Source organism: Biomphalaria glabrata, chromosome 13 (genome assembly GCF_947242115.1).
Source record: "Biomphalaria glabrata chromosome 13, xgBioGlab47.1, whole genome shotgun sequence".
In the NCBI taxonomy this organism is placed as follows: domain Eukaryota; kingdom Metazoa; phylum Mollusca; class Gastropoda; family Planorbidae; genus Biomphalaria; species Biomphalaria glabrata.
In genome coordinates, this window is record NC_074723.1 from 18,051,204 (window position 1) to 18,076,040 (window position 24,837).

The following is a 24,837-nucleotide window of genomic DNA, read 5'->3' on the forward strand; positions in this document are numbered from 1 at the left end:
AGTTGAACATGAGACATGTATCAAAAATTCATTAGGACCCCAGTCTGAAAATTTTGGAACCTCTGTTATAGGCCGTACTGATTATGTGTGTAATACGCCATACTGTCTATGTGTGAGATACGTCCTAATGTCTATGTAAGTAATATACTATACTGTCTATGTGTGTATTGTAAATGTCAATAAGCGATTGATTATTGGTTATAGAAACAGACGATTGCGTAACGAAATTGAATATGTACGCATACAATTTTTCGAACACACGCCCGTTAATATTTTGTTAGGTACGTTGCCATGATATGTTGTTGTTTTTTTCAGGCATTCATAATCCTATCAGCCCAGACCATCGTGCTTACGATACTTTAACCTGTCTGAAATTTGTTTATCGCCAACATAAGTAATGCAATACTGACAGCTGTACAATACGGTGTGTAGCTCCGACTACAATGAGTTAACAATGTGATTGTTTGACACCACTCTGGAAAAGCTCTTAAACTCCACTGACCGTGGCAACAATCAACCGTAGAGTCACTGACCGTGTAACTCAAATATAATCGCTGGACAACATCGTCTGGAAGTGTAATGAATCGATATTAAATTCACAGCAGTAATACTGGTCCGAATAGGGTTTCATTTATATAGGTCATATCAGACGTCTGTTTCTCTGTCGTTTTTTTTTTTTTTTACAATTCAGGTCTTTTTTGAAGTAACGTCTGTAATAAATGAGAGAAGACTAGATTGACACATGGAATGCTTAGGACACAATTATTATTTTTTTTTTTTGAAGTAAAGTCTGTAATTTTTAAGATAAAACTAGGTTGACAAGTGAAATGCCTAGGACGTAATTATTTTCTATTTTGAAGTAACGTCTGTAATATATAAGATAATACTAAAACCTGGAACCTCATGGATGGACACAGTTCTCGAAAACGCTCAAACGATTTTCCCAGAAAACAATGATGTTGAAAATTGAAAAGAGGACAATGATAAAACTGGGGGAAAGGGGGTATCTGGGTGGATGTGATACGTGATCGTTTTGAAATGCATGTAAGTTCTACGACTTGATATTTGAAGACAGATCCGGAAATAGATAGGGATGTTACAACTTCATGACCTACTTCTTCAATGTTACAACTATGTTTCCATTTTTTTTAGAATACATTCGATGTGTTTCTGAAGCATACACAAAATAAACTCACTAACTGAATACTTTATTGTAATAGTTATTATTATTTTGTATATGTACAAAATACATTTTGATAGTTATTATAATAAATCCTTTTTTTGGGTGGGGAGGGAGGGGCAAAGGTTACTCAGCGTTACGAACATTCTAGAAGGGGTACGCATAGGTCGAAAGTTTGGGAACAACTGCCTTAATTAAAGGGATTGAGTTCACATACAAGTAAACATGAAATAAGTCAGTGATTAAAGAAATGAATTTAAAAAAAAAATGTTCTCTTTTTTCTTGCTAAACCATTAAGAAATAAATAAAGTTGAATTTAATTATACATTCCATGATGCATTCATTGATTTCAATCTATTATGAAGGAACAGAACGTCTCATCTTGCGTCAACTCAGACAAACCATATCACCTCAAAAGTTCAGCATAACCAACAGCCTGCATGGTAGAGTAGAGCAGTTGAGAATAATATAAAACTACATTTCCATGGCACAGACAGCGCAAATGCTTCAGCATAGCAGCGGCTGGATAGGAGAAGACAAAGAAGTGAATTACATGTTTTATTGACGACCTGATATTTAATATGCATTCAGATCATTGTGCAGTAATGCTGAATATCTGAGAAGAATTGTTTTACTGTTATTCAAAACTAGATTGTGTGACTTTGATATTCCAGTGTTCACTGTAGGTTTACACAAAATGTCTAAGTTTGATGAAATATAATCTTCGTGATGTTTTGAAAGTTGTGCAGTTAGTCTGCTCGTATTGCTCCAATGGGCGACGGCACGAAGCTTAGACTCAATGTTTCTTTTATTACTAGGTTTTTTTTTTCATAGTTCTGAGTCTGATTTCACAATGACATTTAGAATATTTCTCTGCTATTTACTTCCAAACACTTTGTACATAATATGCCTTTTATAGACGTTTGTCAGTCATATTGCTAAGCAATATAATACAAGAGTCCAGATTCATATTCTCTCGGTTCTTTTATTGTGCACACCTTAAACATGTGTCTATCATTTGTCATCTAGTACGGCTTTTTTTTTTTAACTCTAAAAAGGAACTAGTTTCTTAATGCCTTTACCTAATGACATTAATGATCGGACCATTGATCCGAAAACCAAGGGGAATAATAATTCGCTTGAACACTCGGTAAAATTTTATTGCTCCTAATGGCAGTCAGTAAAATCTTAAGCTATTTGATCTGATTCTTTCCCCTTTCTGTTGATTCTCTTAAGTGACACAATGAATGCTTGCGTATGACATCAAAACGTTCTAGATCAGGTCTAAAGATTTACCAATTCGTTGTTGGTCGAAATCGTTTGTCGACATATTCTTTCCTTGTATAGTTATAAGGCTGAGAAACAAATAAGCAATGAAATATGTTGTGTAGATTTTGTTTTCATCCAGCTTGTTAAGCTGATCCTTAGTATAAATCCACATCTATTTACAAACTTTAATAATACTTTCTGTATTGTTCAGAGGGTTATTGGATCGGTCTATCAATCGTGACTCACATTTAAGGAATCGATGTTGACCAAGATTTTGTCTGTGTATTCTATGGAAGATAACGCTTCAAGTAATAAGTTAAAAATTGATCGGTTTTTAACTTGCACGAAAAACGAAATTAATTTACCAAGCATCTTTTTAAAAAAAATCTATGAGGACTTTTCAAAATGTAAATACATCTATACTGTCGTTTGGGCTCCTGCCAGAAATGACAGTTATTTCAACAGTGACGCCACCAATCTCCGGAGAAGAACGGAGGATGTTCATGGCCCTGCAGGAAGATTAAGATCAACAGACGCGGTACGACAGACCAGTCAAAGCATCGGGGGGTTTCAGGATAACGATATGGTATGACTGTAAAACCACATTAGACGTTAAGGCAGATCCCCAAAGCTTCAAAGAGACCGGAAAAGCGTTGTCATTAGGATCAACCCTATGGCTTACAAGCTGAAGGTCTTCCACGTTGAACAGACTTAAAAAGGGGATCTGTGTTGTGATGCGAACTGCCACTTCAATAGGGGAACTGTGCACTTTATAGGACAAGAACATAATGTTTTGGTAATGAGTTCTGAGAGGTGCAAACAAGATACTGATTTGGTTTCAAGAAGGGAATGTCACTTTCATATATTATTCACTTATTAGTATGGTAATAAATGTGTATTTCTTCTATTACTTGCCCTTGAGTTGTTTTCCATAAATTTACAAAAAAAATAATGTTTTTTTTTAATTACTTTTTTTCATCTGCAGAATTAAAATTGTAATATGTAGGACAACTTATCTGGTAACAGTGATCTTTCAACATCGACTTATAACTTTTAAAGTTTTATTTTTTAATTCTCTTCCATTCAAAGTTGTTTTTTTCTCAAGTTTTTCGATTTTGTCATTTCTCGACATCACTTTCATGTTTTTTTTTTATAACTCACTCTGTCTGTCTGTCTGTCTGGCAAAAAGTTTGTACACATTATTTGTCCCACAGCCCATCTCGGATCAAGTTGAAATTTCGCTCAATTATCTCTTGTAACTAACAAAACAAGAATCAGTTTTAAAAAATTAACCAATTAGTTAATGAGCTATTGGTAATCAATTTTTGTGTTTGGTATCGGAAAAGGGAAAGAAATCGTACTTGACACATGTGGTGGTATAGTTGAATTAGTCCCCTTGAGTTTGCTTGAGCCCAGAGTGAGCGTTTTTGTATGCACCACGGTAACATTTCTAAGATACCCCCTTCTTTCTCCACCCTTCTCCTTTCCCAACTGGTCCAGACACGTGATATGATGATCGCGCAATGAGAAAGCTAAAATTATGACATTGCGCTAATCAAAAACAATTGGTAAAAATAATTCTACTAGTAAAGATGTATTATTGATAGTTTAGAGCTATTACAAATTTAATAACGTGACTGATCCAAACTAATTGATACAATTACACTAAAATTTAACTTTTGTTATTTTTTAAAAAGTGTTTTTGTCTAACTATTGAAATTCATTTTTTTTCCTACCGCTTAAAAGGATATTTTTTAACGTAAACTGGGATAAAAGTGTAAACAAAGCCTATTCAACAGAGAAATAAAATAGCTATAACAATATTTACTGATATTGTGTTGTAATATTATATTAGTTAGTAAAATACACTTTAAAATTAATAAAATTACCTTTAAAATATCTATTTAATTTTCTTTTATGTGCCCTTTAGGTTCAGGCTCAGACAAGAGCCGAGCAGCAGCTCAAGAGGGAGGACTCTAGCATGCAGCCAGATGATGTTCCTTACTCATACACTGAAGCCTACAATGCGGGTCAAGGACAACACGAGGTCACGTACCCTACTGGAGGTCAGGCTATAGGGTACCCGGAGTACGACAGCGTGCCGGTGACTCACGGAGAACTTTTGGATGCGAAGCAGCGAACGTCGCCCGCGTCGCATCAGACTGGGGCTCAATCTGGCAAAGCATTGGATTACCTATCAGCACAAAGGGCATACACATCGGAAACGAGCGCCTATCCATCAAGCTACGCTCCCTATTCAAACATTCTCTACCCAAACGGTTATACATCTAGTCTTTCTTCGCCGCAGGAAACCTCAGCGTACCATCCTGACACTCGAGCTGCTTACCCCTACACATCGGCTCCCTACGCCAATAACGCTGCTGCCGAAACTCACACGTCTTACCCGACAGCCACCTCTCCAAACCGACGGAGAAAATTTGGCAGGGATCACACTAACCACGTGCTTCCGGCCAGCTTTGACCCTTTTAAGAGTAGCGTGACACCTGGCAAACAGGAAGGTGATAGTTCCACCTCCCACGCCGGGCCACCGGGTCTGTCTTTCGATACCACATCCGGTGACGTTACCGACACTGGCCTAAAACTTGTTGTTGTGGATAAGACAGACGACGAAGAGGATGATTCCGCAAGCCCACTGCAGCCAGGTTACGGCTCCAGGTCCAACTCAGACGTGTTTCCCCTAGACAACCAGGCCGTGGAGAGGGACATGTACAAGCAGGAGTACGACCCCACAGTGACCAGCTTTAAGCCCAATCTTAACCCTAGTATAGGCAGCAGACACACCTCTGTCGTGAACGATCAGGGTATGAGCCTGGACTCTTCCAGATATCAAAACAGCCTGAAATCCAGTCAAGCTTTTTCATTTCACGTGACTGATTACGACTCTGAGGTCGACGTCGGCACCCAGAGATCAGATGCTACATCAGTGGATGACCACTACTCCCAGGGTACACATTTCCAGCCTGCTTCGTCCAGACTCGCTTTACCTACACAGCAAAGTCCGTCCCTTCTACCTACGGGTATCACAAACAGCAAAACCTCCTTTCGATCACATCCGCCTGAAGGCAGCAGGTACCACGGCCAGCGTATGTACACCATGTCTCAAATAGACTTCGACCGTTACACCAATAACCAATCAACGCTCAGCACTGTAATGGAGGATACTACTGGTCAAGAGACGTTCAGGTCTGACGACAGTGGCGACACCAACGTAGATACCTTCCGGGGCGAGAAGGGCAAGACTTTCCTTGTTCACCCTTCTAATCCCCCACATCACAAAACTGGCGGGCCACAGACATCGGAAGTCAAGGTACAAGGTCCGGGATACAAATTTGAGGTCAATCGATATAACATGGTAAAACGGGCTTCCATACTAAACAGGGCCGAGCAGCTACTGGATGCGAGAAAAACCCAGTTTAGTGATGGGTAAGTACCCTTTTTTTTTCCATCTATTTAATTATTTAGTTTTTAATAATATTTATAATTATATAATTATTATTCATTTTTTAGAGACGTGCTTCAAACAATTGTCAATAATTTTACAAATTCTCACTATTTCTTACAAAATAGAAATGTGTATAGGATTTCATTAATTTTGACAAATCCCATTAATAAGCAAACACTTTCTTTTTATTTAAAGGAAGATTATTTTTATTTAAAAAACGAGAATAAGTAAAAAGGGAAATATATACTTTCAAAATCATAAACACGCGTTTCACGCATTGCTGTAAGAGAATATGTTTTAAAAAACGTATGATTTAAGATAAGTATGAGAAATCATCAGGGACTTATTGCAATGTATCTGATTTAAAATGGAAACGTCACTGAAAGAAGATGTCAGTACCATTTCAAATAACTAAATGCGGGATGTGTTGCCGAGAGACCACTAGGCTACCTGTCCAGGGTGCTTTAGTGCGACACCCGACTCGAGCAGAATTGTTGCATGTGTACGTAAGTTCTTGTAGTTGGTAGATTTGATTTGAATAAATGTGTGCTTAATTTTATTTGTTTCTTCTTGTGTGTGTGTGTGTGTGTGTGTGTGTGCTAGTAGGTCAGAGTCCAGTGATGACGAAGAAGACGATGACAGTGTCAGTCAAACATCTCAGCCGGGGCACCGCGCCCTGAAGTACGTCAAACAGTTTGATGACACAACCAGCTACAACAGCAGCGACGATGTCCTGAACACAATGAGGTACAGTCACTCAGAGTATAAAGTGTATGTAGGTGTGTCTCCGTGTGTGTGTGTGTCTCAATATCAGTGTGGTACCATTGGTGACTTTCGTTGTAGTGTTGTATTTAGGGCACAAACTACTTTAGATTTCAGCACTCATCCGGACCTCATTCACCAATCGTAAACAAAAAACATTTAGTCACGTGATTCTATATATCTTTTATACAAATTATGTAATCCATAAAGGCTGTCACGTGATATGTATTTTTCATTGTTTTATCAATATTCTGACTAAATGTGTTTATTTACTATTGGTGAATGTGGTTCATTGAACAGCCATACATAAACTGAGAAAAGCACGAATTCAATTGAAAAAAAAAACAACACTTCCCAGTGTAGAGGAATTTTTTTAGAGTGAATATTTGTTTAAATATAAATTTAAAAAAAAATCTGCTTTTGTGTATGTGTGGACATATCTTTCGTTATCTTGACATTGTGACACATACTGTACACATGACTACTTCCTATATTTGTTCTGTGTGCGCTAAAAATAAAGTATAAAAAATTCTATCCCCAAGTTATAATTAGCTCAATCAATATTTGTTATCTGAACAAGTTTGAAAAGTAAAAAAGCGAACAGTTCATAAGTTCATAGCCCCCTCCCCCCCCCCCCCAAAAAAAAAACAACAACAACAAAAAAAAAAAACAACACACACCCAAAACAACAACATTGCTCACCCTAAAACCCCCTAAAAATGTTTTGTGTCTTTCCTTTCACATTGTTAACTATGTGTGTTTTCCATTCGCTTCCAACTAGAGCATAAGTAAATGAATCGCTAGTGAAGCCCGTTAGGGTTTTGTTTATTTTGTCCGTTGTTTTTCTGTCTTCCACGTATACATCTTTTAAAAAGCCCTTTGAAAATTGTAATTTCGTTACGTTCAGTATGATGCCCAAAATCAGTGCTACGGTTACATTATGCCACCAGAAAGCGAACTCTTAATAAAATATAACTAGTATAACTTTTTGTTTTGTTTCTTTATGTTGAACAATAAAACTGTAAGCTAATCAATTGATTGGTTACACCCGAACAATGGTTTTCAATTGTATTTCAAACTGAAGTTTTTTTGTTGTTGTTTTTTTTTTTTTACATTTTATCAAAATTGATTACATACATTTAAAATGTACAATTACTGTTTTAAGAGACATTGAGTTGAATATTTTAATAAGAGATTATTTAATAGCTCGTTACGGGAAAAGGTTTTAAAATATACTCGTGTTTCTCAGCTGTTTCCGAGAAGGCAAATCAAGCACTATACAGGTTTACGTCCTGCGAAACAACAATGGATGTTGATCAGTTTTGTAGATTAAAAAAAAGGTTTGATGGCGTCCATCGGAATCACTCTGGAAAATAGCAAGAGAATAAGGCATCTAGCAACAAATTGTCCAGATTCAGCGACATGTCACAATAGACGGTGGAATTGTTCAACATAGAGACGGATATAAGATAAGGTTTATCGTATCCCTATTTGTCTCTCTTGTTGCCATCGAAGATGTCATAAAAATACATTAAACAGGCTGCATTCTTTTTCCCATGGCGTAAAATAAACCAAGTTGGATTTTGCTGACGCCATAGCATTACTTAAATACAATTAAATGTATACACGCCCTCAAAGTTATGCATATTGGGTGCAGCTTACCCAGTACCCCAATCGACATTGGTCATACAGATCTTGAACAAATATAAAAGTTGACCTAGTTAGGCAGTGCTATCACAAGCAATGGAGTTGCATATCATGGTTTTGCATGTCCGATTGAAAAGCAGGAGCCGTCTTTCAAAAAGTACAGCTCATCTGAACAAACAAATAAATTAGCCCCAAAGGCCACATACGCTTCGAAACGTGGAAGGTTGAAAAGAGGCTGAGCAGTGATGGCTGAGAAGGATCCTACGAATAACATACCGAGATAGAGAATAAAGAATACCAATAGAGAAAATCTTTTCCCGCACAAGCATTCGCTGTCTAAGGGAAGAGGCGTCTGAACGTCGATTGACATTTGTGAGACATATTATACAAGACGAAACACATTTACCAAAGTCAGACTTAACATGAAAGCCGAAAAAAGAAAAGCAAAAACATGGCCGTCAACGTTTAATCATGGCGTCACAACTTTTTAGAAAGAAAGTGGCTGTGAAAGTCGCCTAAAACTGATTTCTGTGGAGAAAGCTTGCAGCCCTATGTGTCGAATTGCGCGCGAGGGGCTTATGTCTTTGAGCTTCTCAACATTTTACGTTCGCCACTCAACTGATCAGATTAAATGTTTGAGGGAGCGCCTTAAGGTCACCCAGAGTTGTCCGGGGCGAAGCGTTTTTCTACATTTCTGAGTTTCAGAAACTCCTTCTCCTGGCGTCTACAACGTATTATATTTCTCATAAAAGGAAGAATGCAAGTTAAATAGAATTAAATTAAGAAGATTTGGGATAATGTTCATCCTAAACTGTGGGTAAATTTTATTTTTAAAAGTTACATTTGGAAAAGTGCATTTTTCTGACTTGTGGGTGGGTGTCACCCGGTGCGGCTCGCACCCACCGCACCCTCTAGAGACGCTACTGGTGTCATGTGACTTTTCCATCGATTTTCTGGTTCACAATTATTTGCTATTTTACTATGTCAAAGTAAATTTTAGTAAATAGCGTAAATGTGAACTTCAAAATGATCAATTCAAAGCACTAGCGGATCCAGAACTTTGGAGTGGGGGGGGGGCGATTTTTTTCCAAACCCTAACCCTAACGCCCAGTAAACCCTAACCCTATGCATAAACGTGTGTACAGAACACACATACACATACACACACACACACACACACACATATATATATATATATATATATATATATATATATATATATATATATATATATATATATATATATATATATATATATATATATATATGAGAATTTTAAAAAGCAGCATTTCTCAGCCTTCGGCGAAAAAGTGGGGCAACGCTATAAGGTTCCCTAGTGGGGTTTGGGGCGAAGCCCCGACGACAAAAGCGTTTTCTTGCATTCTTCACTGCAGAAACGCATTCTCCTGACATCTACAGCTCATTATTCATCAATAAAGTTCGGGGCGAAGCCCCGACGCCAAAAGCGTTTTCTTGCTTTCTTCACTGAAGAAACGCATTCTCCTGACATCTACAGCTCATTATTCATCAATAAAGTTCGGGGCGAAGCCCCGACGCCAAAAGCGTTTTCTTGCTTTCTTCACTGAAGAAACGCATTCTCCTGACATCTACAGCTCATCATTCATTAATGGAGTTCAGGTCGAAGCCCCGACGACAAAAGCATTTTCTTCTATTCTTCACTACAGAAACGCATTCTCCTGACATCTACAGCTTATTATTCATCAATGAAGTTCGGGGCGAAGCCCTGACGCTAAAAGCATTTTCTTGTTTTCTTCACTGCAGAAGCGCATTTTCCTGACATCTACAGCTCATTATTCATCAATAAAGTTCGGGGCGAAGCCCCGACGCCAAAAGCGTTTTCTTGCTTTCTTCACTGAAGAAACGCATTCTCCTGACATCTACAGCTCATTATTCATCAATAAAGTTCGGGGCGAAGCCCCGACGCCAAAAGCGTTTTCTTGCTTTCTTCACTGAAGAAACGCATTCTCCTGACATCTACAGCTCATCATTCATTAATGGAGTTCGGGTCGAAGCCCCGACGACAAAAGCATTTTCTTCTATTCTTCACTACAGAAACGCATTCTCCTGACATCTACAGCTTATTATTCATCAATGAAGTTCGGGGCGAAGCCCTGACGCTAAAAGCATTTTCTTGTTTTCTTCACTGCAGAAGCGCATTTTCCTGACATCTACAGCTCATTATTCATCAATAAAGTTCGGGGCGAAGCCCCGACGCCAAAAGCATTTTCTGGCATTTTCACTGCAGAAACGCATTCTCCTGACCTAAAGCTCATTATTCATACTATTAAAAAAAAGGACCTTTTAAATAATATTGTACTTGAAAGATATTCTAATATGGAATTTATAGGCCCTTAATACATTGCAAATAAAACCAATTTGTTCCTTGAAAAGATAAGATACCCCACATATTTAGATTTTGGCTTTGAGGATCGCCGCCGAAAAAAAATTATTCGATAAATAATATTCAATAACATTGTAGTATAAGTTGTGAGTTATAGTCCCAAATTTATTTAACTAGAAAAATATCCGATTGAGTAAAGGTTGGGAAAAGGCGACTATAAATGTATTTTTTTCGGTTTAGAACTCATCTCAATCATGATTCTTATACTGAAAAATTTCGTTTGAATTCTAACTTTTCCAATGCAAAGTCTTTCTTAAATTCATGTGAAATTACATAAACTCTGGAAATGGGAGGGGCGGTAGAATGAAAACGATTAATCCTCGCTCCTTTAATAATTTCTGCTAAAGATTGCATTTGGCATTAAAGAATAAAAAAAAAGTAGGGCGACTCGATATAAGAATTTAATTTATAGTATATATAAATTATATTAGTGGCTGATTTTTTACAATTTGTAATTTCTAAACTATAATACTAAAAGAAAAAGTATTGGTTTGTCCGATGGGGGAAATGAAATTTCATAAAACGCCCTTCCCACCTGGTGTAACCCTTTTTCATTTAAATTTACTAATGATAAAATTTGAGATTAGAGTGTGGTACGACATAATATACAATGGGTTCACATATCAATACGTAGTTTATATTATATAGATATTCAATTAATTTTGTTCACAAACTATGATCTATATTATAAAGTAGAATGTGTGGTGTATGTATGTATGTTACTTATAGACATCAAAACCGCTTGACCAATCTCGATAAAACTTGGCAGGAATGTTTCTTGGGTACCAACTTAGACCTTAGTGAATGTATTGTAGCCCTAAAACAAATGTAAGACCCTAAAAAAAATAATGTTGTCCGACTCTATTACAGCTATAGTATTTTATGGATCTAGGCCATGTCTACAGTGTTGACATGAGAAAAGATCGAAAGGATTTAGACCTAGATCTAATTTTAAGAAATACACTTTGCGCAGATAGTTTTTTACTTTGACACATGAAAATACAAAAGAAGATTCTTTGATTTCATTATATAATAAAATTAACCTTCAATTTTGTGTTTCAAAAGCATTTTTTACATTAATTAGCTCCTTATATATGTAACTACAGATTTCCTAACGAACATTCTTTCATTAGACAATACCGTAATGAATCGCGTACTAAAAATTAATTCGTTTAATTGTTTACTTTATAATCCCATCCCTAGATCTAAAACTCTAATTCAACTCTAAGATGATAAAACTTCTCTTCGCACAGATAGTTTTATACTTTAACACATGAACATACTAATTATAGTCCATTCATTTCATATTTTGATCAAATAAACATTCAAATTTGGTTTTCTAAAGCATTTTTAAGAGACTACATTCGTTTACGAAAGCTGCGAAGCCGAGTTGAGATAGGCCTAGATCTATATTCATTCATGAATCGCGTACTAAAAATTATTTCGTTTAATTGTTCACTTTATAATCCCATTCATTTAACAAAGCTATCGCTCTTTTCGTTTTTAATAGATATGAATGTATTGGCTTCGGGTAAACCCATTTTAGCGAAACTAATTTTATTTTCGTAGCGAAAGAGAAACAACTTGAAAGGATCATTAGCCAAGTTTAACATACATTTAAATCCAATCCACTAGATTAGTAAAGACAAACTTAGACCCGCAGGCCGCGGGTAACGTCAGGCTAGTTCTCCATAAAAATAGGACCGCCTCCCCCACTCAGAGGGCTAGAGTGGGAAGGGCAGTACATGCAATCGCCCTCCCCTCAACCCCACCGAATCGACCAAGATACCAGAAAGGGAGCGAAATAATATAAAATTTATAGATTAATTCAACTAATTTTGTTCACAAACTATGATTTCTCCATAAAAGTAGGACCGTCCTCCCCCCACTCCAATGGTTTAGGTGGGAAGGGCAGTAGAGGTATTCGCCCCCCGCCTCACCCCCAAACGTTAAACAGGGAACGACATAATATAAAGATCGGTTAAAATATCAATAACAAGTTTTAATCATATAGATATTTAATTGATTCTGTTAGCAAGCTGTGATTTCTACAAATAAATTGGACCGCCCCCCCCCCCACTCGAAAGTGTATGGGGGGGGGGCGGGATTGATACCATTGCCCCCTCCCGACCCCACCAAATCGGTCAACATACTAGAGGAGGGGGCGAAATAATAAAAAAATAGGTTGAAATATAAATAATTAGTATATATTATTAACATAAATAATAAATTTGTATACAAATTGTGTGAATTCTATACTAAAATTCGTCGGCCGAATGGGGGGGCGATCGCCCCAACCGCCCCCCCCCCTGGATCCGCCAGTGATTCAAAGGTCTTTAAATCTTTATTACATATACCAGTAGCTATCGAGATTATTTAATCCTAGATAATCATTGATTATTTTCACTTTAGGTATCAGTCTAGAGGCCCATTGTCAAAGACTGCCAGAAGAGCTCGACTAAGCTCGGTCAATGCCCGACTCAACAAACAGAAGAGAATACGTGCCGCCAGGAGACAGGTCAGAACGTGTAGTCAAACGTCTCTTATTCTTGGTCTCTTATTCTTGGTCTATCTGTGCAGTCAGAAAAAGCTGATGTGTTGCGTGGTGGCCGAGTGGTAAAGCGATTGGCTTTCGAACCAAGGGGTTTGTGTTCGAATCTGTGTGAATACTGGTATTTTTAGCTTCTGGCTTTAAAGGTCACCCTCTGAGTCCACCCAACTGTAATGGATACTTGACATTAGTTGGGAAAAGTAAAGCCACATAAAACCTTCTTTAACTGTCGGCCATAGAAACAGATGACCTTTACATCATCTGCCCTATAGACTGCAAGGTTCAAAAGGAGTTCTTAACTTTACGTTTTTAAACCTCTTAACTAAATCAATACTTTTAATACGAACAGTTCACACAGACAATAAAACATATTATTTTTTTTAAACATTAAAAAGGGAGATAAGCCAGCATTATAATTCTCCTGTCGTAGTCTATTCCACATATCTGTATTAATGCCCCTCTTCACAAATCAATAATACACAGGGTATGATTTATTTTTGACAACCGAAACAAAAAGTCCATTACATCGTGGAAAGAAAGAAAGAAACATTGATAAAATCTTCATCATCCAAACTTTTAGACTGGTACATTATTATATAGAAACTGAATATATGTAGCCACTAATGGTTCATATAATTATATAATAGTCTGTCATGAATTATGAAAAATGTTTTGGAATAGACGAGGTAATATTAAAAATACCTGATACTGAAGTCCTTCGAAGAGCGGGCCTGCAAAGCGTCCATACTATCCTGATGCAGTCTCGGCTGCGATGAGCAGGCCATATCTGCAGAATGGAAGACTCCCGCATCTCTAAACGACTCCTGTGTGACCAATTAAGGGAAAGGCTCACAACGTGGACAAGAAAAACGCTTCAGGGACACCCTCAAAGCTTCACTGAAAGCCTTCAGAATTGACCCTGTCACCTGGGAGACGGAAGCACATGATAGAGCATCATGACATTGCGCTGTGAAAACTGGCGCACAAATTGCTGAGGAAAAGTGAACAGCGCTGGCAGAAGAAAAGCAAGGCCAATGACACAAGCTCCAGCTGGAATAACCTGCCCAGTGTGCAGCCGAACATTATGAGTTCACTAAGGTCTCACTAGCAACATGAGGAGGCATAAAATACCAGTGCTTAGCCCTCAGCCCCCTGGATGACAAAAGTGGTCTTCAGCGAACAACGATGGACGAGTGATATATATTTATATATACATTAGGAAGCAAATTATAATTGTACTTCTAAATGTCAACATTCCATTTTAATAACTAATACAGTTAAGGGCTTATTTAGCTTAGCAGCGCACTATAGTAAAATTACTTTGAACACGACATTTAGTGACGTCATACATAGTGGGGTTTAGTAGATTGTTTATGTTTAGTTGATCAATTGGCATTAGGGCGACATCATTTAGCGACAGAGACTCGACTGTGGACCATTCTGAATTGAGTTTGTTACCATTGTTGAACAGTCTAGACTTTTCACGTGCATTTTATATTGGTGTTTTGCCCATCAAATACTCGCTCACTTCAAACTCAAACATCTGCTAAGTAATTAAATATACACTTGACATACATTGTTTTATATCGAACCTCACACGGCCATAATATAAATATTCATGAACATCGAGCACTTCAATCTTATAAAATAAATCAGTAAATTTGGGTTGAATGGTTAACATTTTATTCACATTGTTAAAAAAATTAAATTTATCACAGTTTTCACAGAAACAAACTGACTTTAAGTCACATTCTTTTCCAAATATAATCAGAATAAAAGTTTAATGTATATATATACATAAACAAAGACTAAATTACATTTTCATATAATTGAAATTAATCCACAGTTTGTAATGTCAATATAACAAAATAAATATACAGTTTGTCATTTGTTGACGATTTCAATTTGTTTACTTTTACAAAATGGTGAATTGATAGTTGGTTGATGCCACTATAAATTATTGATTTAAAAAATAAAGTATGATTCTTACTATAACTAGCTGGCCTGTTTATCCGGATTGGACTGTATAGTAGGATTTCCTTCGGTAATCTAGTATTTTGTCCAAATAAGCGGCTAGTCCGATTAATCAGATTCACTCTTATTTCTTCCTTGTAAAAAAAAAGACTTTTGAGAGTTGTGTTTATACCACAAACCTCTTGCAGGTTATTGGCTCCAGAACGTTGATGAATTCTTCTTGATAACGAGCTTTCGTCTGCAAACTTTTCTTAGTGTGATGTGAGATCATTTAGTGAACAAAAATTTGTCATTTCCCTACTGTAATATGTAAATGAATCGCAATCTCAGTATAATACCTGTCCATTTGTATAGATTGTCTTTGACGATAACAAAATATAATAATAGTGATTCAGTTATATTAGGGCCTGGTTTAAAAGGAATAAAACAAAGTGTATTTAATAGTTAAGGTCTAAGGACATAAGTCAGAGTCATAATTATTAAATTGTGTGAAACCAATATTAGAACGATTCCACATTATATTGCACTGATGAGAAAGTTCTGTAAGTACATTAACGCACACATGACCGTGGCGCGATGTCATACTGGGCTACCTGCATTCTGATTTTTCATATAACATGATTGTCCAATAGAACAGCTGTCGGCTGGTACCTGAAAGGGACAGGAAAAATACTTAAAAATAACAACAAAACACAAAGCTTATATTATGCGTAGTGTTGTATATTAGTTTGGATCAGTCATGTAATTAAATTTATAATAGATCTATCATCTATACTAACAATAATAAATCTGTGCGATTAGAAATATTTACTATTTATTAAAATATATTTACAAATTGGCTATGTTTAGCGCAATATTATTATTTTAGCTCTCTCAATACACAATACACTCTCAATACACTTTGATTCTATAAGTTGCCTGGATCAGTTGAGAAAGAAGGGGATATCCCAGGTTACCGTGATCGCTTTTTATTACTTCCCTTGAAACATTTAATGCAAAGTCTATGTAAGTGTATTTATGAGATACGCCAACTCCTGGGCTTGTCAATAATAATAAACATATTTAGATCACCTATTTTTAGTTTTCGTCTGCAGTCATCAGGTACATGCGAAGGAGTGAGGAACTACTCAATCATGAACACATTAAATTATATTTCACTTATACGCATATTAAATAGATTTTTTCTCTTTTAAAAAAAGTAAACATTTTTTTTTTTGTAAATGTAATTGTTAGTATGACAGAACTTACATAACTTAGCAATACATTTGTATATGAAAAAAAAATAAATTATTTGACAAAAAATCTAAAACAGTTTGCATAAATGTATTTAAAATTGGTAAATGGTCATCTCCCTTATCAAATAACCTCCCGTGTTTGTTACTATTATAGTAAAAAGTTGTAAAAATGGTATATTTTTATGAAAAAAACTGCTTGTATAGTTGATTTTAAAAATTACATTTTTCGCTTTTAGAAAAGAAAAAAGTAGCCGTTGCATCAGAACTTTGAATGGTGTAAAATATCATGATGTCGGGTTTTCAATATCTTTTCTAGTTTACGAGATCTAAACGGGACGGACGGACAGACCACACAAAAATAATGGCGTCTTTTCCCCTTTCTGGGAGGCCGCTAAATACATTTTCCAATTCTAAAAAAATATTAAGAGTAATTCAAACACATAGCCATTGAACGTATGTTAGAAATACAATGGACAAAAACATACAACAGTAAACATACTTTTGTAAACTCTGGACCCGGGGACGTCTCAGCACAGACCATATTTAGTTCTTTCCTACAAACTGAATGGTAAAAAGATAAACATTGCATTATTTAGTAGCAGAGAATTACAATTTATTGGATAAGTTTTGGATGCAAACAATCAATTCAGTCTTTGACATAGTCAACAATTGGATTCAGTTATTTTGACAGTTTTCATTATCCTGTTAAGTTGAAGTTTCGCAAATAAACTCGTGCTGCGTGACAACACTTTTATTATCATTTTAGAAAGATCACTTCCTTAATTTCTGGATTATTTAGATTTTTTTTTAAACCTTTAAAGCCTATAGTTCTATGAGACTCAGGGGAACTAACAATTACATTGTATTTTTCTTATTATTGAGTATTAGTAATATCCCTTATGCATGCAGAAGATCTTATCTTATCTTATATGATACAGACGTTATTTCAAAAAAGAAGATGATTACTATGTACACATAGGTAAGTAAGAATGCTTAGTTGACTAGGCCTATATTATTTAAAAGTAAAGTAAGAATACATTCTTAAAACGTGTATAATGTTACTTATTTCTTTTCAAAGTATTAACGCAAGTTTGTTAGGTCACCATTGTACAATACATCCATTTAAATTACGAATAGTTCGCTGGTTGCCCTAGAGACCATAATCTGCCTCTATTTCGATGATAACTTGAAGAGGGGGGATCGGGGGAGGGGAGAGGCAATCGGGATCCTTTTTACGAAACGTTATTTCTTTTTAAAGAGAAAATAAAATGCCAACAGTAGTTTACCTCTCAAGATACAGCCCTGTGTAGCGACGAGACTAGTGACTGTGTTACACACTTCATAGTTTGTACTGGTCACGTTCATACAATTGTGCTCACGGAAAAGACACAACGACCGCCGGCACGTATTTTGGATCTGAAATAGAATAGGATCTAAGTCTGTTGAGTCTTTTTTTTTTTTAAATACTTTTATTACACTGCATTATTTTATCTGTATCTCCCCTCTTCAGAGACTGAGACGATGCAAAATATCAATATATAATGTAATACGTTTTAGAAACAGTATAGTTATATATATATATATATATATATATATATATATATATATATATATATATATATATATATAGTAAAACGTTCCATAACATAAAATTACATGTAGATCTTTTATTGATTATGTCCCATTTTTAACTAAATGAATCAATAACACAACATTAGGAATAATGTGCTGCATATAGTACCGGTACACTTATATCAACACAAAATATTGAAATATTTGTAAAAGGTCTTGACGAATTACACAAACCGGGTGTCTCCAATCAGAAAAAGTTCCAAGTATTGAACCGACACTTGATGAATACGTTTACAACTATTTTTGTTTTAAATAAATTCACCAGGTTAACCAGGCACTCAGTTCTCCACGTAATATTGTGTGATTTTATAGAAAATGTTGTAGCTTATAAATCTCAGAATAATGAAAAAAAAAATAACTAAGGGTTAATTTTTCCAACGCGAATCCAATAAGAATATATAAATAGTATCAGTTTATCATCAGAACCTACAGGTCTACTAGAATATCCATCCTCTGTTAGCGGTCGTTCTATTCTTGATAATTTTTTGATCTTTTGGTTAAGAAAAAAAATAAACAAAAAAAATAAATAAAACATAAAAAAGCTTATCATATCTCTCGATAATGTAGAATTCATTTCCCTTTTCCGATATCAAAGAAAATAATTACCAGTAATTAATTGACTAATTAGTTAATTTTTAATTGATTCATGTTTTGTTAGGTACAATAAATAATTGTTTACAGTTTCGCCTTAATCCGAGAATCGGTGTGGAGGAATTAACGTGTTAAAAAGTTTACCAGACAAACAGACAGACAGACATACAGACAGACAGAGTTGATATAAGCCTTACAAAATAAGCTGTAAAGTTCATCGCACATGAATATTCATTACTAAACAATACTAATAATAGAGAGGCTATTTCTAAATAAGCAGGATATCCCAGAACAGAATAACACATACAAGTTACAATAACAACAACAAAAAAAAAAAAAACACCAAAATCTCTACATGTTGAAACGAAAATCAGCAATTAGAAAGATCATATTTTAATGGTAGGATAAACTCAAACATTTAATTATCCATTCCAGCATGTAGCGGGTATTCCATGATTTTTTTTTTTACTAGAAAACTATTTTCTATTGTCTGTCATCATATGTCTCTGGAGTAAACCTACCGATAATATAAACAACTAAATTGCCACATGGATTTTTATACACACAACTAAATAACTTACATATCTTGTTATCCACGTTCCATAAATTTTACTTTCAATCTGGGCTGACCACATCAAAACTATTAGCACTGAGTAGACCAGAACAAACTGTGAACACCTTATCATTGCTGAAATGAAGATAAATCATTTTTCAGTGCTAACCCAGAAAGACAAAGATAAAGGACAATTTTCTTATTCTAAATGCTAGGATAAATTTGTATAAGTGCTTCTTTTTCTCTAGTGCTATTAGAGCATGGAATGGGTTGTCAGAATTAGCCAGGATAACCAACGACTTGGCAGATTTTTTACCAAGGAGGACGTAATCATCGTCTTTTTTGAAGTAACGTCTGTATTTTATAAGATAAGATAAGAATCCTGCTCGCTGCAATCTCCTGCACGACGTTTGACGCAAGAAGTAATGCTCATTTCCGAAAGAAAGTCCGAAATGAAAAAAAAAACAAACTTTTTTTCCCTGATCCGTTGTATACAGTTACTAAGCTGTTAGAAATTTGTGACAGGAAACAAGGACCAAAATGTAATCATGTAGCATATGATTTCTATCACAAAGTTCTAAAAAAAAAAACCTGAATATATCTTAACTAGCCTACAGTTTTCAGATTCTACCTGAACTATAACAATAAGCTCCTGTCTTGCTTTAGTCTTTATCCAAAGTTCTATGGAGTGTCGCTTGATACATTAACCGTAAGATAAATCGGATAATACGAATAAAATCTTTAAAAAAATATTGAGCCATTTTATAACACTCTAAAAATTATTAAATATTCAACCATTAAGGAGTGACACAGTGACGCGAGCATATAAATATCAGTGTCAAATATCTACAAATGTTTACGTCCGCATAAGAAAAAAATATTACCACATAATGTGTTTACATGTCATTGGCTATAAAAGCGTTTGTCACTCGAATGTCCTCTGTCCTAAAATGTATTGCAGGGAAGAGATATCAATAACAATTTAAAACATTAAAAGTTCAGATTAAGGATGCGTAGTGTGTTAATTGTATCTAGATTATAAAATACAAAATGTGTCATTAATTAACGTACAACTGCAATGCTGTTCCTATAGCTATAGTCTCGAATGATTTATGTAACGGCTTTATGCTTACCTATGCTAATCAAATGTAGATATCAATTGAAACTTGTCTTTGCTACTGCCATTATAAAACATTACCTTTTAATATCTCAATATATAGTAGACGGATTAGACCACAGACCTTAGCGTCAAACTTAATTTAGCATAAAGAGAAGAAAAAAAAAAGGAAGAGTCCCATATTTCATCCACGCTTTATGTCGCCGTAACACTTAAAATGTAGTTTGTTGTATTTTTTTAAATAATTGTTACAGTCACGTAACTAGGGCTGTCAGGTGGTGTAGAGTAGCCTAATGAAGCGGGGAACGGTGTGAGAGGGCGGAAAGGGGAAACTGATGATGTAGCTTAGCTTTACGTGAGGGCTGGTAATGTGGGTGTGTGGTTGACACGCATAGGTCATTTTCTTGATAATTAATAAAGCCAAGGAGCTGGCGGGGAGCAGGGGCGTAAACCCGCGCTCTCATCCCCTCCCCCTCTTTTTTTTTTTAGCACCAGCTCTTGTCATAGACACACACAAAAATTATTGATTTTTTTTTTTTGTAAGCCTAAACATTACAACTAATAATTTCGTATTTAGAACTAAATTATTTTTATTCTATTATTCTGTTATTTATTTGTGAGAAATATTGGTAATAATAATAATATACTATTGTAAACTAAGATCTAGGTATTATGGAGCGTGTGTGTGTGTGTGTGTATGTTTCCTTACGATAGGGCGAGGTTAAGGGATTGGTCGGTGGCTGTGCATGATGAAATATTACCCGATCTTTCATAATTTATGTTAAGAATGGCAGATGATCTAGACTTAAATCTAGAGACATGAAAGAGTAAAGACGTGTTTTTGTTGTGAGTTAGAATTTTTTTAAATATCAGTTTATATTATTACTATTATTTATTATTAAATATAATAATAAGTCTAGATTTCATCTTAAGTTGAATCTGTGAATAATGCAATACAAGTTATATTGAGTTTTTATTCACAAGAGAAGTTGGTTCAAGTTAGTGAAAAGTTTTTTATTATTAAATATAATACGCCTACATCGGTTTAGTTGCACTGGCAATCTGGTGCTACAATCCAACGACCGACCTACAACACCAAGCAAACAAAACACTGAACAAAATGGAGTCAACTTGTGAATAATTTTAGGATGTTTATTTACACAATGAGCAAGATGAGATGATCGTTTGTTTCTTTCTTCTAGATGTTTACCATAAATTTCCATAAATATTCGTGTAAGATTTTTTTTTACTTTCTCTACGTCAGCTCTCTCAAGCACCTTTATGACCAGACATTCTTTTTTTTTTTTTTAATGTGGATCCGCCTTTACACTTACTCATGTAGGTTACACACGTTTACCTTTTCTTTAAACAATGTGGGAATTAGCTATTTTGATAACATTTGTGTGTGTGTGTGTGTACATGTCGGCTCGAATAAATAAAACATTTATAATCAAAGGCTTTGGGGATCAATTATGTGTATTAGGTATTAGTTGCAGGCTTAATCTCTAATTTAGATTGTTTCTTAATAGAGTCTGACGTTATTAATAATTAATCATAGCTTTTTTTTGTCAATGTGAGGCCTGCCGGATGATTTTCATCAACTTACTCTCATATTATTTAGACCCTTGTCGAGAATGATATGAATGGTGCTATTTTAATGTGCTAGCCAGATTGGAGATCTTTAATAGAGTCTACTATTTTAATGAGCTAGCCAAAGCAGAGATCTTTATTAGACTCTATTATTTTAATGAACTAGCCAGAGCAGAGATCTTTTATAGAGTCTACTATTTTAATGAGCTAGCTAGAGCAGAGATCTTTTATAGAGTCTACTATTTTAATGAGCTAGCCAGAGCAGAGATCTTTAATAGAGTCTACTATTTTAATGAGCTAGCTAGAGCAGAGATCTTTAATAGAGTCTACTATTTTAATGAGCTAGCTAGAGCAGAGATCTTTAATAGAGTCTACTATTTTAATGAGCTAGCTAGAGCAGAGATCTTTAATAGTCTACTATTTTAATGAGCTAGCTAGAGCAGAGATCTTTTATAGAGTCTACTATTTTAATGAGCTAGCCAGAGCAGAGATCTTTTATAGAGTCTACTATTTTAATGAGCTAGCCAGAGCAGAGATCTTTTATAGAGTCTACTATTTTAATGAGCTAGCCAGAGCAGAGATCTTTAATAGAGTCTACTATTTTAATGAGCTAGCTAGAGCAGAGATCTTTAATAGAGTCTACTATTTTAATGAGCTAGCCAGAGCAGAGATCTTTAATAGAGTCTACTATTTTAATATAGCTCCTCTTTATACCAATGTTTCTTAACCTTTTATAGTGATACCTTCTTAGACGACAAAATGTCCACCCCTTTTAGCAAGATATGCTGTAAGCGATTTTCCTCAATGTGTAAAATAGTAAAAAAAAAAGTTTCCCTTTCAGACCCTGTGATCTATAGGACAGATGATTTAAAGGTCATCTGTTTCCATGGCCCACGGTTAACGAGGATGTCATGTGGTCAGCACAACGACCAACCGCCTTTACTTTTCCCCAACTAATGCCAGGTACCCATTAGAGTTGGGTGGCTTCAGAGGCGCCCAAAGATCCCAAAATTTAAAAACCCGGTTAAGAATCCAAGCTCTTTACCGCTCAGCCACCGCGCCTCCTCTTCAATGTGTGTTGCTGAAATACATTCTACTAGAGTCTACATCGGACACCTCACTAAAGTTGTCATCATCATCATCATTATCATCAAACTCCATTTGAGAAAGGTGGCTCAAATCCTCTCTTGCAAAAGCCCTGGACAGAAACCCTGATGTCTTGCGTAGTGCATAAATGTCGCCATACAGGTCGAGAATTTTGGGTTTCCCAGACCTGTCGAGACGGAGATCAGCAAGTCTGGGGCAGTCAAACAGAATATGAGGCACGGTTTCCTCTTCTTCCCCGCAGTGGGGGCACCGTGAATCAAAATTTGGCCATAGCCGCGAGAAACATGAGCCAACAGGACAAAGTTGTAAAATGTGCAGTTAACAAAAAAAAAAGCTGTAAAAAAAGGGAAGGATTAACAGATCCCAAAGTATGAAAGACATTAGGCACACATGTCAAGCAAGTACGTCAGTAATTGGCCTGTAAATCTTAAGACAGTCTTCGTGATAAGTGGGTCGTCTGTCTGGTTTGTTCACGAGAAAGACTTCAACAGAACGATGACTCGACGACTGGAGACATTCGACTGTTGTTACTTTTAGAAAGATGGATTGAAATACTGCCTACTTTCGCAAAAAACATAATAGATTCCATTTGAGATGTTTCGTCATTATATAATGTAATTATTTAAACATGGCACTAATATTGTTGTTAATTCATCAATACTAGTACTCGTATATGGATCTATAATGATAATTTAAAAAATATATTTTTGTCCCTTTAAAAAGACCTTGTTAGAAAGTCGCACCTTCTGGCGGAGGGGCACCCTTTACCCGCAGAATCGCTACTTTATAGTATAGACCTTCTTCGATATCTTTACATTTGATGTTACACTTTAAATAAGTTTCTATGGTGGTACATCTGAGGAGGAAAAAGGCAAATATTTTGTTAAGAAAGAGCAAATGATTAATTTGAATTATATTCTAAACATAAACTTGTTATTAGTTTACCCACTAGACATGTATTTAGTCGTGGTTAACAGAAAGAAAAAAAAAGTTCTAGTAGCTTGTTTCGGTATTTGGTTTAACTTATTTTTTACCAACACGTAAAAAAGCTGTTATATCAACAGATTAAGTCTGAGGTACATCAACAGATTAAGTCTGAGGTATATCAACAGATTAAGTCTGAGGTATATCAACAGATGAAGACTGAACACTCACTTTTTCATTCTGTCTGTCTGGTACATTTTTGTACACGATATTTCTCCCACACCCATTCTTAGATCAAATTGAAACTTTACACAATTATTTGTTGTACCTAACAAAACATGAATCAATAAAAAGATTAACCAATTACATAATCTCTCTATCTTTTCTCTCTTCTCTCTCTTTGTAATTCGGTTCATCATATTATTATTTTGCCCCTTCGTTCTAGTGCCACAGATGTCTCTTGTCTCTCTTATAATGATAAGGTATTTGTACAATGGCTTTGCTATAGCCACATGCTATTAGTTTACCCTTTTTACTTCCGGTCAATACGGCCTGTTTTTAAGTTTCTATGAAGAAGAATTTATTTGACGCAAACAGTTGGTGAAATTCATGCATTCTCACAAGTTTCTTAAACTTTATTAATCTTTTCAACGCTAGTCGAGTTATCCGTCCTTACTCTTAGACTGTCGTTTACTATAGAATGCATTGTCTAATGTCTAGTATTATTTTATACGTTTTGGAACATCCAGTCAGGATCGGATTTAGACCTGATAGCCCCTAAGCCAAGGGTTCTCAACCTGTGGATCGCGACCCCCTTGAC

At 35.6% G+C, this 24,837-nt stretch overlaps 2 protein-coding genes across 4 annotated transcripts in view; one reads left to right on the forward strand and one right to left on the reverse strand.

Moving 5' to 3' along the window:
* LOC106077562 (echinoderm microtubule-associated protein-like CG42247) overlaps window positions 1-24,837 on the forward strand; it is a 93,368-nt gene that overhangs the window by 26,724 nt on the left and 41,807 nt on the right. For 2 of the 3 annotated variants that reach the window (XM_056008087.1, XM_056008089.1), the window contains 3 exons: window positions 4,380-5,893; window positions 6,516-6,659; window positions 13,156-13,261. In XM_056008087.1, coding sequence (XP_055864062.1) covers window positions 4,380-5,893; window positions 6,516-6,659; window positions 13,156-13,261 — 1,764 coding nt within the window. The remainder of the gene's footprint in view (window positions 1-4,379; window positions 5,894-6,515; window positions 6,660-13,155; window positions 13,262-24,837) is intronic. The other variant, XM_056008088.1, reaches the window with a different exon arrangement.
* Window positions 15,350-20,858, reverse strand: LOC106057468 (uncharacterized). Its single transcript, XM_013214668.2, has 5 exons — window positions 20,413-20,858; window positions 19,308-19,414; window positions 17,790-17,919; window positions 17,003-17,064; window positions 15,350-15,919 (listed from the first exon to the last, which is right to left on the reverse strand). The coding sequence occupies exons 2-5, from the start codon at window positions 19,410-19,412 to the stop codon at window positions 15,848-15,850; spliced, it is 369 nt and encodes a 122-aa protein (XP_013070122.2). The 5' UTR covers window positions 19,413-19,414; window positions 20,413-20,858; the 3' UTR covers window positions 15,350-15,847.